The sequence below is a fragment of the Diadema setosum genome, chromosome 7 (assembly GCF_964275005.1).
Source record: "Diadema setosum chromosome 7, eeDiaSeto1, whole genome shotgun sequence".
Taxonomy (NCBI): Eukaryota; Metazoa; Echinodermata; class Echinoidea; order Diadematoida; family Diadematidae; genus Diadema; species Diadema setosum.
Window position 1 is genome coordinate 14,259,655 of NC_092691.1, and position 18,974 is coordinate 14,278,628.

An 18,974-nucleotide genomic window follows, 5' to 3' on the forward strand; every position below is an offset into this window, starting at 1 on the left:
TTTTATGATGCACGCGTCAAAATGGGTTGAAAATGTGTCCTTTACTTTTTCCTGATAAACTCTTCGAATTTCGTAAGTGCGTTCTTAAAGATGTTCCACACAGCCGAATTCATGATACTTTTTGCGCCTATTTCTACCTCAAATATCAGCGGAATTGTGGCGATTTCATGAATTACTTCGGATGTAACTTTTTGTGATGATGCACGCACCGGCTAGAATGGTTGAAAATGCGATCTTTATTTTTCTCCCCATAATCTCTTCGCATTCCGTATGCGTTCTTGAAAGGTATACGACACGGCGGAATTCACGATCCTTTTTGCGCCTATTTCTACCTCAAATATCAGCGGGATTGCGATGATTTTATGAATAACTTCGGCTGTAATCTTTATTTTTCCCGGATAAACTCTTTGCATTTCGTAAATGCGTTCTTAAAATATATACGACACGGCCAAAAACCATGATTCTTTTTGCACCTATTGTTTCCTCAAACTTCAACGGGATTGCGATGATTTCATGAATTATTATTCGGCTGTAATCTTTATGATGCACGGGCCAAAAGGGGTTGAAAATGTGTCCTCTTTTTTCTCCCAATAATCTCTTCGCATTTCGTACTTGCGTATACGACACGGCCGAATTCACGATCCTTTTATCGCCTATTTCTACATTGAATATCAACCGAATTGTGGCAATTTCATGAATTACTTCAGATGTAATTTTTTGTGATGCGCGCACCAACTAGAATGGTTGAAAATGCGTTCTTTACTTTTCTCCCCATAATCTCTTCGCATTCCGTACATGCGTTCTTGAAATGTATACGACACGGCCGAATTCACGATCCTTTTTGCGCCTATTTCTACCTCAAATATCAGCGGGATTGCGATGATTACATATATAACTTCGGATGCAATCTTTTATGATACACGCGCCAAAATGGGTTGAAAATGTGTCCTTTATTTTTCCCCGATAAACTCTTCGCATTTCGTAAATGCGTTCTTAAAAGATACACGACACGGCAAAAAATCATGATTCTTTTGCGCCTATCGTTTCCTCAAACTTCAACGGGATCGCGATGATTTTATGAATTATTATTCGGCTCTAATCTTTATGATGCACGGGCCAAAAGGGGTTGAAAATGTGTCCTGTATTTTTCACCCAATAATTACTTCGCATTGCGTACATGCCTATACGTCACGGCCGAATTCACGATCCTTTTAGCGCCTATTTCTACATATCAGCGGGATTGCGATATGTCATTATTATTTCGGCTGTTATCTTTTGTGATACATTCACCAGAAGGGTTGAAAATACGTTCTTTATTTTTCTCCCGATAATTTCTTCGCATTTGTGCATGCGTTTTCAAAATTATACATTGCATGCAGGGCCGAATTCGATATTCTTTTTGCGCCTATTATTGTTTACTCAAATTCCAACGGGATTGCCAAATTTTCATGAATTACTATTCGGCTGTAATCTATATGATGCAATCGCCAAAAGGGGTGAAAATGTGTCCTTTATTTTTCTCCCGCTAATCTTTTCCCATTTCGTACATGCGTTCTTAAAAGGTATACGACACGGCCGAATTCACGATCCTTTTTGCGCCTATTTCTACCTGCAAATATCAGCGGGATTGTGGCGATTTCATGAATTACTTCGGATGTAATCTTTTGGAATGCACGCACCAGAAGGGTAAAAATGTGTTTTTTATTTTTCTCCCGACAATCTCGTCGCATTTGTGCATGCGTTTTTGATGAACAACACGGCATGCAGGACTGAATTCAAGATCCTTTTTGCGCCTATTATTTCCTCAAATTTCAACGGGATTGCGTTGATTTCATGAATTGTTATTCAGCTGTAATCTTTTATGATGTACTCACCAAACTGTTTTCTTTTTCTTTTCTTTTTTTTCTCCTCTATAATCTCTTCGCATTTCGTACATCATAAGCTTTTGAAAGATACGACGCGGCCGGTCGAATTCATGATCCTTTTTGAGACGATTTCTACCTCAAATATGTAAGCGGGACTGCCATGATTTCATGATTTTTTTTCCTCCCTAGTATTATCTCTTCACATTTTGTGCATGCGTTCTTAAAAAGTTCACACAAGGGCCGATTTCGTGATCCTTTTTTGCGCCTATCTTCATTATGAGACCATTCTGACCGAATGAAAATATTCATTTGTGAAATGACTGTGTAAAATGAAAATAAACGCAATCAGATCCATTTACTGTATCGCTGCATATCGAAAGTGTTTTTACTTTTTCTAAAAATCGACACTAGTATATTAGTTCTAACATAACTGCCACGCTGCAGCGAAGCCGGGATTGGATCGATCTTGCGTTAAAAATCATGAGTAAAATGACCCAGAAATGCGTGCGTTTCTATCAATGCTTCTTGTCTGGCATGACCGCCGATCGCAAGCAATCGAAAAGCAGTTACACTGTACATGCTTTGCATGTATTGCATTGCATGCAGTGCGTGAGCAGCGCCAAATGCGCAAGCTAGCGCGACTCCGATAACTGGTCGACTGCTAGTGCTCAAAACTAATCCCGTTTACTGTACAAATTGCACCGGTAGACATAAACGAAAACTTGCGTAAAACTTGTTGAACAGTGCGATATCTTGCATTCTGTTTCTCCCTGATCGGGGCTGCTCTTTTTCTTTCTACTGACCCCACCAATGTTTTTTTTTTTCTTCTTCTTCTTCTTTCTTTCTTTTTTTACTGGTCATGTCGGACCGGTAACTTGTGGATTTCCTGAAAAGTTACCGGTCCGACAGTGACTTTTACCGGTCTTTGACCGTCGGACCGGCGCCAGTGTGCAGCCCTGATATAGGTAAAAAATCAAGGTCAAAGATCAAAGAAGTCAAAGGTCAAAATTCTGTGTAGAAGTTTTGAAGCCCTCACCTAGTGCCATCACATAAAGCAAATGGAATCGAAATTGGGTTAGAAATGGCGAAGGAGTAGCATTTTGTAGCCAATGTACGATATAGGTCAAAAATCAAGGTCAAAGGTCAAAGAAGACAAAGGTCAAAATTCTGTGTAGAAGTTTTTGAAGCCCTCACCTAGTGCTATCACATAAAGCAAACAGAATCGAAATCGGGTTAGAAATGGCGAAGGAGTAGCATTTTGTAGCAAAATGCACAATATAGGTCAAATATCAAGGTCAAAGGTCAAAGAAGTCAAAGGTCAAAATTCTGTGTAGAAGTTTTGAAGCCCTCAACTAGTGCCATCATATAAAGCAACCGGAATCGAAATCGGGTTAGAAATGGCGAAGAAGTAGCATTTTGTAGCAAAATGTACAATATAGGTCAAAAATCAAGGTCAAAGGTCAAAGAAGTCAAAGGTCAAAATTCTGTGTAGAAGTTTTGAAGCCCTCACCTAGTGCCATCACATAAAGCAAACGGAATCGAAATCGGGTTAGAAATGGCGAAGGAGTAGCATTTTGTAGCAAAATGTACAATATAGGTCAAAGGTCAAGGTCAAAGGTCACAACTGAAATTCTGTGTAGAAGTTTTAAAGCTCCCATGTAGTGCTATCATATAAAGCAAACAGAATCAAAATTGGCTCATAAATGACAGAGAAGTAGCAAATTGAACATTTTGATCACACACGGACGCACGCACGCACGGACGCACGGACGGACGCACAGACGGACGGACGGAATTTCCTAAGTCCCATGTTTTTAAGCTCAAATTCATATAGCCATATTCTGAAAAAGAATTGTTCTCACGCTCTGATTTGCAGCATTACAGCTTTGTACAGTGGGTCCCCTCTGAAACGATCTGTAACAATTTGTTACCTCTTTTGGTAGTTTGAAACTGCAAATGTTGCAAAGTCTTTCCCCTGCTACTAAGTTCGGTCACGGTGAAAGTTGCATTTGATATTTGCGTATGAGTCAAATGCATTCAGCAGCGCACATCTAACATGCAGTGATTTTTAGAGTGGCATTTAAATGCAATATTTCTGTTGTTTATCCATCAATATTATTGTCCCTCAGGATCTCCACTCCATGCTATGACCTTTGAAGCAAGCTCCTCAATTCTCAACTCATAGCATGGAGTTGAGATCCTGTGACAATAACACAGTGTATCAACAGTGCTCTGAAGAGCAGCCCATACCTCTATACTCATATTTAAACATTTATTACATTTTCATTTGGTTTCTCAATAGACTTTGCAATCCTACTTGCTTCAGATTGCTGTCAACTTCACAGTAAATAGACAAGACACAAAAATCACCATCAACAAACAAAATTAGAGATTTTAGTCACTTACCTCCTTGTCTCTGTTCTGCCGTTTAAGTTTCTTGAACATTGCGACTTCGTGTATCTCTCATCCAAATGTAAAACAAAAAAACCAAAAAAAAATGGTCTGTTTCGCGTTGTGTCTTGAGCAAATGTTCAACTGTCACAGGACATCTCAGTATATTTTCCCAGGATCAGCCAAGTGAATGTTCTCAGTCTGTCTGTGGGGATGGGGATGACCCAAAAAAGGATAACAATCCATGTTTCATTATTGATTGATTCATAGTGTCAGAAATCTCAACAAGACTAAAAGAGTGGCTCATTCAAAAGTGGGAAGGGGATATTTAGCTTCTATCTTTCTTCCAATAACACCATTAAACTTTAGCATGAAACACATAACACCCCAGCAGGTTCGACTCTCCTCTGAGCTTGAACATATATTAACCATGATGCAACTTTTTTGAAGTGCCCTTCGATTAAATGGATTGTATAGTATTGGTAGAGGTGAATATTCAGCTTGCGAGATATTCAGAAAACCCCATGAAATGTTCAAGAGCATACATATGCAATATATATGATAAAACACACAATGCGTAGAGGCCTATATTGCATGTTGTTTATTGAATACTCATCATACAATATGCTGGAAAGAAATGTCAAATAGAATGCTATCTTATTGATTTAGTTTAAATGTTACATTTAACGGAGAGAGAGCAAAAAGATGTTGGTACTTTCATGTGTCTAGTTTGAAAACACAAGTAGAAAAGTGACTGTTTAGGAATTGGTTACAGTTTTTTTTTTTTATTCCAAAGATTTATTATTTCCAAACTTTGTTATTCCAAAGGCTCCTTATTTGTAAGGCTGGCTGTTCACAGCATTCCTTACTCCGTGGGTCTGTATAAGAAAATGAGATAAGATTTGTTATTTTGAAGCTTCTTTCTTTCAAAGATTTGTTACTCCGAGAGTTCGCAATTTCGATACTGAGATACAATTCGCCGGTGCTCATCCAAACCGTCGTATATGTCAGCGGTGTGCGAGAACACGATTTTGAGAAAAACGCGTTTGAAGTTTGGGGGTCATTTGAAGTCTAGTGTGAAGAAATTTCTAGCTTTTATTCCCGATCTTTTTGTATGAAAAGAAAGGCAAATTCCAGAGGATTTGTATAACATATGTATTTAAAATCATTTATGAATAAATCTAATGCTACGTTCACAAAAAGAAAGGCCTCCGCACAGGAAGAGTCGAAAAAACAGGTATACGACGGTTCGGAGATCGCACTCTCAGTACGCGTGCTAAACTGAACTGACGTATCGGGGTGATACGTCAGTTTGCTGAGCACGCGTACCGAAAGTGCGATCTCCGAACCGTCGTATCCTATTCTTATAACACGCGCGTCTATGCGATATGCATGATTGTATCTATAAAACGAGTGATTTCGTGCATGTTTTTGTGTGAATGCAACTATGCAGTGTCATAATTTGATAAGCTGTATCACAAATACGTACACGGTCTAGTTTCGACATTACGTTAAGACATATAGCTTAGATAAAATCAGTTTGCATCTAATTTGTATCAAGCAAAAAGTGGTTATACAGTGTATTATGAAAGAGGTAGGGCCCATGGGCCTATCAAACGATTGCCTTTTCATTGCAGCCAGCGTCTTCTTTCTCCTCTCACTACTCCTCTCCTCCTCTTCTCTCTCCCCCTCCCAGGCTCTCTCCCTCTCCCCCACTCTCCAAGACTATGATTAAGCACACAATTACAAATCCAAGCCTAGCTTTTCTTTGTGATACCTCATACCAATGTCACATGTAATGTCCAAACATTCATTCTTTCAAATTCAAAGCCACCAAAATGGATAGGGAGCATTAACAGAAAATCCATGAATAAATGTGAGCACATAGGCCCTACTGTACATGGCAGACATATTAGTCATTATCATTCGAAAGGGTACAACTCACTTGTCAGCTTTCCCATAAAAAATTATTACGTGATAAGCAAAAACTTTATATAACCATGCGTCTCTCTCATTTTCGTCTTTTGAATATGTGCAGGATTCTGAGACAGACTGAAATCAAATTTTTTACACAACTGAATACATCAACGAACACAAACATGGATTGTAGTCGTTCACATAAGTGATAGAAGGTGTATTTAATTGTCCTATAGACCCAAATAGTGTATATATGTGCTATATATATACATATATATATATATACCCTTTTACTTCCAAATTATATGGTACTTCAATCTACGATTTTACAATTTCCTCATGTTTTGATATCACAGTAAATAGAAGAGAAAATAAAAGACAGTCAGTAATAAGCAATACTTCATATAAATGCAGAAATATTTATTTCAAAATCAATCAATATCTCACATTGGAAAAAAAAAGATGAACATGTCCTTGAAATACAATGGTCAAATTTCATTCTGAATTCTTAAATGTACAAATCAAGACTGCTGTGGTAAAATAAATATTGATTTGAATTCATTTAAAAACCTATTTTGACTTGTTGAGAACATTGTACACAATACACATTGAAATACTTTATGAATCATTCAAGAGATGGAAAATGGATTGCAGAAACAGGCCAACTTCCTCCCAATATATGTCAACCTCTGATAATTCAGGCTAAAAAAAAAAAAAAAAAAAAAAAAAATCAGCATGACATAGCCTTCATTCTTTTGTGCATGCCTATGTCTTACTTTTATTTTTTGATATAACTATAGTACTATCTACTGTTCCTACTTATCAAAGCACATTTGGAAGAAGAAATGAAGTTATTACATGCAGTATCTTTCAGGTAAAACAATTGATCATTGTTTTTAAAGAAATAAAGTTAACAAAACTTTCCATGTATGTCTAGTGTGAAGAAACATGAAAAGTTTTGTCCATACTAAACAAATAAGACTCACCTTTTCTAAGTATTTATAGATTTAGAGGCTGTAAAATAGAGACAAGAAAGCAGGTTATTTTTTGTCAGCTCTGGAGCCACATAACTTATATTATGGCTGAAGAAGATGTGCAGCGATAGTAGGATGGGACCCTTGTGAAGCATTTAAGGTGTTCTTCCACTGTCTTCCTCTTCTGAGCATCCACATGTGTTACTCCACCCTCTTTTCTTTTTCTACGATCCCACCGTGATAAGTCCTTTTTGTAACACTGTTCTTACCTGCCTCTCCAAGATGGCCAGAGTATCAAAAACAACTTTGATTTGCTCTCCAACCCCAGTAGGTGAGGGCACCAAGTATAATACAGTGCACATCTTCCTGCCACTTTTTGCATTTAGGTTGGGTTTGCTGGTCACATGACAGGTCAACCATTCTCTCTTCAAAGTCAAAGTACCAGTTGAGATTATAGTATTCATTCCTGACTTTCATCATGTGTTCACCACCTATCTAAGCAATCAGATCCTTTCATCTGACACATTGCTGACCTACAGTTGGCAGCAAAGTTATTCAACCCCTCTCTTGCATTTTGGACACTCAGGCATAATGAATTACATTATAACTGCAGATTATTACAAAATCATACAAGTGGTGATCAGATAGTTTGTTAAAGGTAAATAACAGATCAATAGCCTTTGATTTGCATATAGTTACAAACTTTGATTATTCATGCATAAAGAGATATGGTCCAGTGAGCACATTTATGGTCATTTTCAGTCCTTTCAGTGATCACTGAAGCGTAATGTAAAATGCTTCTTTGAACATGGTTTGTTCACTCAATGTTTTGATAGGTAACACAATATGACTGAATTTGATGTAGGATTCTTAATATTTCAATTGGTATTTTTCATTGTACAAAAATATTTGAATGAACTTATGTCTAGTGAAAGTTGCCACCATAGAGTTTGTACAGAGGTTTAGCCTTGATATTAATAATTCAAAGTTTAAGTCATGTCAAAATAAATATAACCCATTGAAATGCTTAGAGTTGTGTATAGAATGGCAAGATATTATTTAAAATTCCATGAAAACAAAACAAATTAATTGTGATCATCACACCATACCGAGTCATGCTTCGGTGATCACAGAAAGGTCTGAAATGACCATAATGTGCTTACTGGATCGTATCTCTTCATGCATGAATGATCAAAGTTTCTAACTATATGCAAATCAAAGACTATCAGGTAAGCATTTGTAATAAACTATCTGTTCACCACTTGTATGATTTAGTAATTGCAATGTTATTCAATTTGCCAGAGTGTCCATAATGCAAGGGGGTTGAATAATTCTGCTGCCAACTGTACATGTAAGATAAAACTTGCCCCTCTTACCCTCTATGAGCTTTCCAGATTTCTTCCAGTGTATTCTTTGCCATTATTTTTTTTTTTAAGTTTTAACTATCAAATTTTTTGTGTCCTGATTGCATGTGTAGTGGCTCTGGTAACAGATTGTAACTCCTGATTGTATCCATCTACATGTGCATTCTCTGGGTATAGAACATTTACTTTAATATCCACATCCATAATGAGTGTGGTCCTTATGATGTTCACTCTGGTCCTACACTTGTAATTGGGTGCAGCACAGAAGAACAAGGAACCCATGGCATGCTGAATAGACCTCTTCATGGCAGAACTTGCTTGAGCAAGATTGATGAATGTCATTGTCAGGAGGGATGTCTGGTTAATAAAAGAAATAGAACAAACACATAATGACAAAGAAAAAATGAATACCTCTGCAATGTGGAGCAAAAAGGGTAAATATCACTACATTGTTTGTAATAATTCCTGATAAGAAAGAGGTGTACACTAGTATTTCGGGTGATTTCAATTTGGTTCAGGCTGGATACAAAACATGTATACATCAAGCTTCTTTTTTTTTTTTATCTATCAACAGAATTCACTTTATTTGAAAGCAAATTATTTTCAAAACACATATTTGTGCCAAGGAAGACAAATGATATTTTCTATCATAATCAGAATTGGTAATAGATAATGGATACAATTGGTAAACAAGCTACATTCTCCTGTTAGCCATGTTTGCTACAATATGACAGATAGTACAATGTCATCCAGATTACAGCTGCAAACATTCTGCTGGGAAGGTCCTGGTATGATTGGAAGGCAGGAGGGTGTTTCTACATTCTCTGCTTGGGTGTCGACCATATCATCTTTCTAATTTGCTAAGATATAATTGAAATAACATCATTACATCCAGATTATTCATGCATATTCTAAAAAGATTGATTCAGCAATATCTTGTCAGCTGTTCCTATGAGATAGGCTATTAGAAATAGTTACCAGTAAGAAATTGTTCAGTGCAGTAAGAAATTGTTCAGTGCCGACACTCTGCTGTGAAGTTCCTGACAGTGCTGCTTCGCTGTTCATCACTGGTATTGCTGGGATGGAACCAATCTTGTTGATGCCAACTGGAAAGAAAATCAAAATATACATGGTATCCATATATTTCATTGTTTTATCATATCTTTTACACTTTGATCAAGACTGACCCGTTTATCCTGCAATTCTCTGAGAGCACTAAATGCCCACAAATGACATTCTTTTTGCCCATTGACAGAGAATGGACAGATTGGTAATCTGTATAGATGCAAAAGCAGTCAAACCATACATGTATCCTCTTTCCCAGGTCAACTGCATGTACCTTCAAACAATGCAAAAAAACATCAACTGGACATAACATATGGAGCATGTGCTGATGGGCTTACAAGCTGTTTTCTTACGTACAGGGAACCTGAATGGGGTCAGTTGAGTTCAAAATCTATTGAAATTGGCTTTGCTCTCTACACACATCTTCAGTTTTATAGCAAAACAAGGGCACTATTACTAAAAGTTGGAAAAAGGTTTATCAGACAAAATACATGCAGTTATAACACAGAAAAAGAACCGACACTGAAAGAAGAATGACTAATCTTTAAAGCAAAGTCATTGTTTTTGGTCGGTATATCACCCATGAAGTTTAAACATGGATTTAGTCGACAAAAGCACGCATTCGTGTCTCTATTTTGAAAACGTGGTGTACAAGGTTCCCATAAATGAGTTGACACCATGAGAACCTAATATAACAGGTTCCCATAAAGAATGGGTTAAATGCATTCATGTAATAAGGGGTAAGCTACTGCTAGGTTAGCAGCTCGGTTCTGAAGTCATTAGAAGCATCGAATAATAAATGTACATACACGGCCTACATATGCTTCCATTTGTGTGCTCACAATCTTACCTATAAAGTTTGCCAGGTAAACATCGTCATCATCGTCATCATCAGAAATATCCTCCTCATCACTACCGGTACTATGTGTGGGGCTTGTGCTTGTGTCTTCGGAACTGCTTCAGCATCATCTTCCCCATACAAAGGAGTGACTGCCCCGTTCATAATATCCTGTGCCAGCTCATAGATACAGGAACTCCCACTTTTGGAATGCTGCCCTTCCTAAATCTAAGCTGACCCACAGCTACCCGTACTGTATTCCGAGTACCAGTACCATTCTTGTCCCAATAGATTTCACAGTCTGTCCCTTTCGTCGAGGACGAAGAACTGCATGTAACAAACAAAAACAAAAATATTGACCACAATTAAAACAAAGTCTTCAGCTCAAAATTTGCACCTCACTTCTCTCCAGAGTTCCATTATTTACATCACGAGGAAGCACAAGCACAATTCAATCTATAAACACACTACAAGTCAAGATTCCCAGTACAATGTGTATTCATAGTACTGCAAAACTACCGTACTGGTTAGGCCTACTCTATAAAATGTACCGTACCTAGGCTAGATCTAACAATTGTAATACACATATTGTATGTAGGCCTATTGTAAGGGAACAGTGTAGTTGACATCATAACAGTACGGACCTCTGGCCTCCTAACTATAGTCCTAGTCTAGCCGCACTACACCTTTATTGTGGTGATTTATCATGGAGACTTAATTGGCACTAACAGTGACATAGAAATGCACCAAATACAGACTTGTTCAACAAAAATTGTTTGCAGTTTGTTTATCTCTAGACAACATGCACGTACTAAATTACTCATGTCCATTTACAGACCACATGGCGTAGTACCCCAGAAGCTAGGTGTGATATGGACCTATAACTAACATAATTAATCTGATGAGTTAACTCTACTTACTTATATGTGTACCTCTGTAGTACATTACATAGTCTCTCTTAATGCAACCTCTTCTCCGGTAATCAAAGACCTGGACCTCCAGTCTAATTTTAGCATTTGTTTGCCAAATGAAATTCAAAATTAGACTCAAAATTTATCACTTTTGAAATAACTTTTCATAATTCAATAATGGGCAATTTCAGCAGTGTAGGCCTATACAGAGCAGGATACACTATAGAGATTTTTTTTCATGTTTTTGTTGATGTTTGTATGCATATTTGGGGTCATTTCTAGAAGTGCGTAGATAGAACTGATCATCAATACACTGAATGAACTAGCCCGACCAGACGCCATGCGACTGGTCGAATCTAAATCTGGTAATTATTGTGGTAAATCCCAAACTAGGCACCGTTAAGTGTTAATTAACAGTTTGGTATGGCCTACACCTACACTTTGTATTACGCATGATGAACCACATAAGCCAACTCGATCTCAATCCTAACCACAAACAATTTACTGTAGACACTTTTTCGTTTTGTATTACTACTGTGCCACACAGCGTGTTTATTTTTGTGGTAGGGCCTAAATCTCAAACATTAAGCCACCATTAAGTGTTAAACAGCTTGCCCCATATGGACCAGCACATACTAGATTAACACATGAACCACATAAAGCCAACTCTAGATCGTGAAAACCGTTTTTGTTTTGCATGGTACCACACAGCGTGTGATATGCATGAGATCGAGATCAGGCAGTGCAGTGAAGATGGAGGATTTGCTCATCCCCTTTCTACGCACACATTTGTCTATACACAGGACTACACCAAACACAACTACAAAATAGTTTAGAAAAAAACCCATTAATCTCCCTATTTCTCTTGACCATTGACAGCTATACGGGTAGAACTTGCTTGGAGTTGTTCACTCATTAGAAATTACATGATTTCATGGTTAAACTATGATAAAACTCACTGGTCCTAAGAAGGATCCTGCTGAAGCTCCAACGTCTGCTTCTGGCTGACCTGCCGATACGACACCTTCTCTGAGTGCAACCCAGAGTTTCACGCTCACACACACCAACGTATAGCGATACAACGGTTCGGACGAGCGCGTTCAGCTAATTCGCGATGAGGCAAAATGACGTATCAAATTTCTCTGTTAAAACACAAAATCGGGTTTCAAAATTTTGTGAGTAGAAAGAGTGTGTGCTGGGCTTTCTTAAAGCGGCAAAATCTGAAATTCAAAAAAATTACCAAATTTTGACATATACGACGGTTCGTATGAGCGCCGACGAATTGTAGGATTCATTGTTCTAGTATGAAATAAGATTTGTTATTCTGAAGGTTTATTTAATATAAAAATTAGAAAGGTTCATTACTCCAAAGGTTCATTTATCCGAAGATGATCTTAGGATTTGTAATTCTGAAGTTTTGCTACTGTACTCACCTTTTTAAAAATCTTTTAACCTTAACCTTTTAACCTTATTTCATGTTCCAATTAACAAACATTAGGAATAACAAAGATTTGTATCATTTTCAGATTAACAAACTTAATTAATAAGAAGCTTATTTTATTCTCGGATTAACAAACCTTATGAATAATGAACCATCAGAATAACACCAAAATGTTTGCAGTAATGAAACCTAATTAATGTTCTTATTATCAAACATCTAGGTACATTACATGTAGGATCAGAATATGTGTGTTTTGTAAAAATGAATCTGCATAGCAATGAACCTTATTTCCTGTCGGAGTAATGTATCACACACTGTAATAATGCAAGTTCTCCTTAGAAATGTTGCAGGACACAGGGAGCAAATGCAGAGTGATGTGAAGCATCCACCCACGCAGAAATGCTCTTTAAATGCTTGTTCCACTATGCATTTTCGTAAGAGATCGACATTATGTTATGACAGGGCACATTTCTTGTTTTCCTTTGTCAATGGCGCTGGGAAAAGATGTTGTTATAACGAAAATTCTGCTACAACTGTGTTTGTTATATGCGAATTTTGTACCATACTTCTTGGCCTTTATTAAAACAATAATTTTGTGAAATGAATTTTTACTTCATTATAACAAAATTCTGTTAAAACCGTCTTTGTTGTAATGCGAGCGCACTGTAGTGTTTTCCAAAAAGTTCACTGACCTCCTGACATTTGACCTTGTCTGACTTTACCAATATTATTGTAGACCTTGACCAGTATTTTCTGGTGATGTACCTATGGTGTTAGTTTTGTGGTCATAGCTAAATGCTGCAAAAAAGTTAAAAGCACACAATACTGATATACATATCAGATCAGGGAGAGTTACAGTTGTAATTGACATTTTGACCTTTGACCTTGTAAGTAGTGGGTTGAATTTGGTTGTCATAGCTCAAAGCTATTGAAAGTTATGGATTGTTTTACAATCAGGGTACACGATGCATATTTGATTTGATTTGACCTGATTTGATTTGATTTATTCTCTGTATGCCATTTTTTCAAATACATCAACTTTCTGCAATTTCATTAACAAATTACAAAATAACGGTAGTATACTTTCAACAATTATCATCATTTTCATCAATATATATATATATATATATATATATCAGTATATACAATACATCTGTAATATAATTACATGATTTGGATATTATCAGCATCCAGCAAAATACATACGTACACATAAATAGAAAATTGGTGTGGCATATCATTTGGCCCAGTTACCTTGACCTTTAACAGCAACAGAATTTTGGGCAAAGCTTTATTTTCTCAAAATATGTCAAAATACATCATTTTGGGACATTTTTACTGTCTCATTAGATTATTTCAAAGTTTTAGAAAACTTATCTATGATACCAATCATAAGACACTGATATAATGGAAGATTAAACGAGAACTTACCGATTGAGGTTTAATATCAATTTCATGAGTAATTGGAGGGTGAGATTATGTCATATACTCAATATTAGAAGCAAGAATGTGACCACTGATGTAGGAAGATAACGAGTAGTGGGGCAGATATGTGAAAAAGATGCTCACATCCAGCGGAAAGTATGAAATTTTGCATGTAGGGGTATTTTGGGGCGCTGATTTCAAAAATTGGCGGATCCAAGAAATCTTGCCACGGGGTGGGCCGCTATTTTGAATTCCAATATGGCCGCCATCAAAGATCCCTACTTTCAGTTCTGAATGACATAAGCCATTGAAATTTGATACATAAAAGCGTGGTAATATGATGACTTCAATAACAGACTTATTTGATATCTCTGACAAGCTGCACAGCAGCCAATTTGAAATTTCCTACATAGTTGCCATATTGGAGTGTTGAAAATATCTATCTCGGGTTTGTAAATTAGGCTACCTGATTGAGCGTGCGTTTGTAACTGATTTAGTGCGCACTGCTGTATTTACATTGTGACATCAGTGAAAGGTGCATTATGCTTCATTTTTGCTGCACTTTTTGGCATGCCCGTGAATGTTAGTCGTGATGTTTGTCTTTGCAGCCATATTTGAATTCAAAATAGCGGGCATTGTGTTTGTCAGACACATCACATTAGTCCATTTTTTACCTCAGTATGTTAAAATACTTGTTTGCACCTACATGTAATTTCAGCGTCACTCACCACTTCGAACTCGAGATAGGGATTTTGAACATTTCGTCGAGGCAGCCATATGGGAATTCAAAATGGCGGCCATTCGATGTTTGTCAGACATTGCATATTGATCTGTCATCCTATTCAATATGTCAAAACGCTCTTGTGTACCAAATTTTGGTGCCACAGTTCATTCAGAACTGAAGATAGGGATCTTTCAATTTGTTTTTTGATGCGGCCATATTGGAATTCAAAATGGCTGCTGACCCCATGGTCAGATCTCTTGGATCCGGCAATTTTTTAAATCAGCACCCCAAAATACACATATATGCAAAATTTCATACTTTCTGCCGGATGTGAGCATCTCGACCAATTTTTGCTACATATCTGCCCTACCTACTAGAGAGATTAAGTTACCGTTTGAAATTGTGGGAGGGTGAGGTGGGACGTAATCTCACCGTCCAATCACTCATAAAATTAATTTTAAACTTTAAACGGTAAGTTCGCGTTTAATCTTCCATTTTATATCGTAATTTCATGAGAGATTACATCATATATGAGATTTCAAAGCCAGTGGTTACATTCTCGAGGCAACCCCCCCCCACCCCCCCCCCCCCCCCCCCCCCGAAAAGGGGTAGGAAGCATACCTTAGATAGAGGTCCCGTTGCAACTCTCATTCAGGCTGAATGCTGCAGAGATATTGTATCTCCAAGAGTTCACAAGTTCAGGCAGTTCAAAGACGTGTCTGCCCGAATCTTAGGGCTTCACAGTCTATTTTTAGATAATTGTTTCTACAAAGGTTTTCTCAGCAGGACAGGGCTTGTTGTAGTACTGTACTTGCGAAAGGTTCTTTCGTTGGCCCAACCGGCTTGCGCAAGTATCTTAGATACTGGGAAATTTCCCTTATTGGCTGCGGAGGTACGTAGATGCTGCCCAAGAAGAATGCGCCTTGGAGATCCCTGTATCAATACCCGCAGCCTCCAAAACCTTAATCCAGCGAGCAATTGTTTGAGAGGATACCCTGTGATACGGTTTCTTGTAGCGAACAAAAAGGTACCGCTCACTAGCTCTGATCCTGCGGGTCCTGCTGATGTATTCCTGCAAGTACCTCACCACATTAAGTCTCCTGTCTGGTGGGTATGCCTGGAGCTTGACACTGTGTGAGTAATTTCAAGGCTTGCTCTATTTTAGGAGATCATGAAGGTGAAAAGTGACTGCATTATCTCTTAACACCATACCATCCAAGCTTAGATAGTGTAATGATTGAATCCTTTGTGCTGAGATTAATGCAATAATCACACACAATTTAAGCGTCAATTTTTTCAGGTCCAATATGTGCGCTGGGGACCAAGAACGAAGAAAATTGAAAACAAGGTTAACGTACGTCCCACATTTCCATGTATCTAGGCTTGGGTGGGCGTACAGTTGTAGCTGAAAGACTCCCTTCATAAACCTCTGGATAAAGGGATGGTTTCCAACTGTAAACATAGTATCTCGCAGGATCACAAATGAAGATACATAGAGAACTCCGTGCTAAGTTTATGACACTGTAACCTGCCCCTTTATCGAAGAAAATGTCCAGGAATTCCAGGATAGCTTGAACATCTGAGTACAAGTAGTTGCTGCATTTCTTGTCACAAAATGCTTTCCATTTGTTTATGTACACTGCAAACTGTTTTTAGTCCCTTTTCTCCAAGAGGAGGCCATAACAGCAATTATCCGTGCATTCAATCCCGCATCTCTGAAGGGCTTGCACAGAACCTGCAAGCAAGAAGATCAATCTGAGCATAAAGTGGGTGAGGAGTGTTAGAAACTGGTAATGTTAGTAAGGATTCACTCCTATGAATAACAAGTGGTTCCTCATTCATCATCCTGTTTAGGAGAGGAAACCATGGCTGGCTTGGCCATTTTGGGACTACTAGTATCCCAGTTGTATTATCAGATCTGATTTTTTGAATGCACTTAACAACTAAGCAGAAAGGACGAAATGCATAAAAGTACCACTTTCCCCAATCGAGAGTTAAGGCATCAACAGCCTTGGCATGTGGGTCGGGCAGCCATGTGACATATGTAGTTCTCTAACTGCTTCTTAAGTCTGGAGGCAAATAGCTCTATTTCTGGTGTCCCAAAATGTGAGGTTATTTCTTGGAAACCTGTGCGGTCAAGCATCCATTGTGTGCGGTCATTGAAAATTCTAGATGTGCGGTCTGCATCCACATTCAGCTTTCCTGGCAAGTGTGCTGCTGTGACCCAAATTTTACGAGTTTCACACCACTGCCAAATCTCTTGGGCTGCCCGATCACAGTCAAGGGTTAATGCCTCCCATGTTGTTAATGTACATAACAGCAGTACTGTTATCTAGCCGTAACAAGACATGAATGTTTTGTGAATTAGAACAGAAGGACTTGAGTCCCATGCCAGCAGCGAAAGTCTCCAGATAATTAATTTTATTCTCCCTGGCTTTTTGCAGCTCGTCTTCGTCCCACCTACCCCCTGTATGGGTGGTATGATCAAGATGCCCCCCAACCTTTGCCACTGGCATCTGTGCACAATTTGAGCATAGGTTTAGGGTGTCGTAAGGGTGAGAAAGCCGACTGCACATTGTCTATCCACCATTGCAGCTCTTGTTTTGCTTCCAAAGATAGGCTCATTTTTCTGTCAAAATGCCCCTTATTCATTTTCAGTGCTTTGATTTTGTCCCTTTCTAAAGCCCTGTAATAGAGCTGTCCATACTGGACTGCGGGAAATGATGCTACCATTTTTCCGATAATTCTAGCCACCTGCCTGATACTGGGGTTTACTATTTGCAGAAGTTCAGTGCACAAGGACTGTATTTCCTCTGATTTGTTATCAGGCAGTCGAACTGTCATGGTCTGAATATTGAGGATGAAACCAAGAAATTCTATTTCTTGAGTGGGGCACAGTACTGATTTATCTGGGTGTACCAAGAACCCAAGTTGTGCAAGGATGCCGTAAGTGGTTTCTAAAACCGTTTGCAATGTTTGATTCTCACTTTCTCCAATAATGAGTATATTGTCAGGGTATCCAATTACTACGGTATGCCCTTGCTCTCTCAGTAATGTGAATACATGTTTCAGTAGTTTAGTGAACAACCTTGGCGCCGTGCTCAGGCCATTAGGCAGTACTTTGAATTGCCAAAGTTGATTTTTCCAGAACTTTAAGAACTTCCTTTGTGTTGGATGCAAAGGTACTGTATAGTACGCATCCTGAAGGTCGACTGAAGCTATGAAGCTTTTTTCTGAAATGAGTTCAATAGCGGTATGGATATTTTCCATCTTAAAATGCTGGTACTGGAGATATTTGTCGAGATCAGACAGGTCTAGGATAACGCATGTACCCCCGTCCGTTTTAGGCTGTGTAGAAATATTAGACACGAATTCTCCAGTTTCCCTCTGGCACGGTCCAATTACTCCCTTGTCATGGAGTTTAGAAATTTCGAGATCAATATCAGCCTCTTTGGCTCTATCACAGTGAAATAGACATAAAGGGGGTTTAGTTCTAGATGGTGCACCCATCTCTTTACTGAATTCAAGCCTGTAACCACTTACAGCATTTAGCATTGAACTGGAGGTTATCGTGCTCTCTTCATCCCTAAGCCTTGCTTGCTGCCATAGTGCGGTTGGTGCTGGCTGGGATGTGTGAAGGTGTGGGGAGCCGACGGCTTCCCCCTCCCCTTGGGGCGCTGGCCTAAAAAAGAATGGCTGGTAGCTCCAGTCCACGGTCCTTTTGCGCCTGTAGGCCTAGTCACATCACTTGTACTTGCAATTACACGAGATGTAGTCCAGCCCGCGTCGCGGTACTGTTGGGGCAAATTCGAGCTTCCTGATAATGGAGTAGTCTTGCTCCTTGGCGAGTCTATCCTCCAAAGTTGAAACTTTAGAGGCCAGTTTGGCAGGTGGTTTCACTGTTTTGTTTGCACCGTTACCACCATTAGGGTTAGCACTGCTTGTAGTTGTAGTAGTACTATTACTAGTACCTGCCTTACCGGCACTAGTAGGCGTTTTACCTTTGGCTGTCGCAGTTTTCTGCTTGCACTCTTGTGCGTGCTGGTCTCCGCAACCCCC

At 38.6% G+C, this 18,974-nt stretch overlaps 1 protein-coding gene and 1 long non-coding RNA gene across 2 annotated transcripts in view; both read right to left on the reverse strand.

The window, feature by feature from the left end:
- Window positions 1-4,363, reverse strand: part of LOC140230890 (uncharacterized) — a 297,769-nt gene extending 293,406 nt beyond the window's left edge. Inside the window, exon 1 of the mRNA XM_072311033.1 lies at window positions 4,272-4,363. Coding sequence (XP_072167134.1) covers window positions 4,272-4,310 — 39 coding nt within the window. The 5' untranslated portion in view covers window positions 4,311-4,363. The remainder of the gene's footprint in view (window positions 1-4,271) is intronic.
- Window positions 4,364-8,846: 4,483 nt separating this feature from the next.
- LOC140230340 (uncharacterized) lies at window positions 8,847-10,955 on the reverse strand. The gene is made up of 3 exons (XR_011901392.1): window positions 10,427-10,955; window positions 9,490-9,617; window positions 8,847-8,868 (listed from the first exon to the last, which is right to left on the reverse strand). It is a non-coding gene; the product is annotated as an uncharacterized lncRNA (long non-coding RNA).
- Window positions 10,956-18,974: the final 8,019 nt, after the last annotated feature.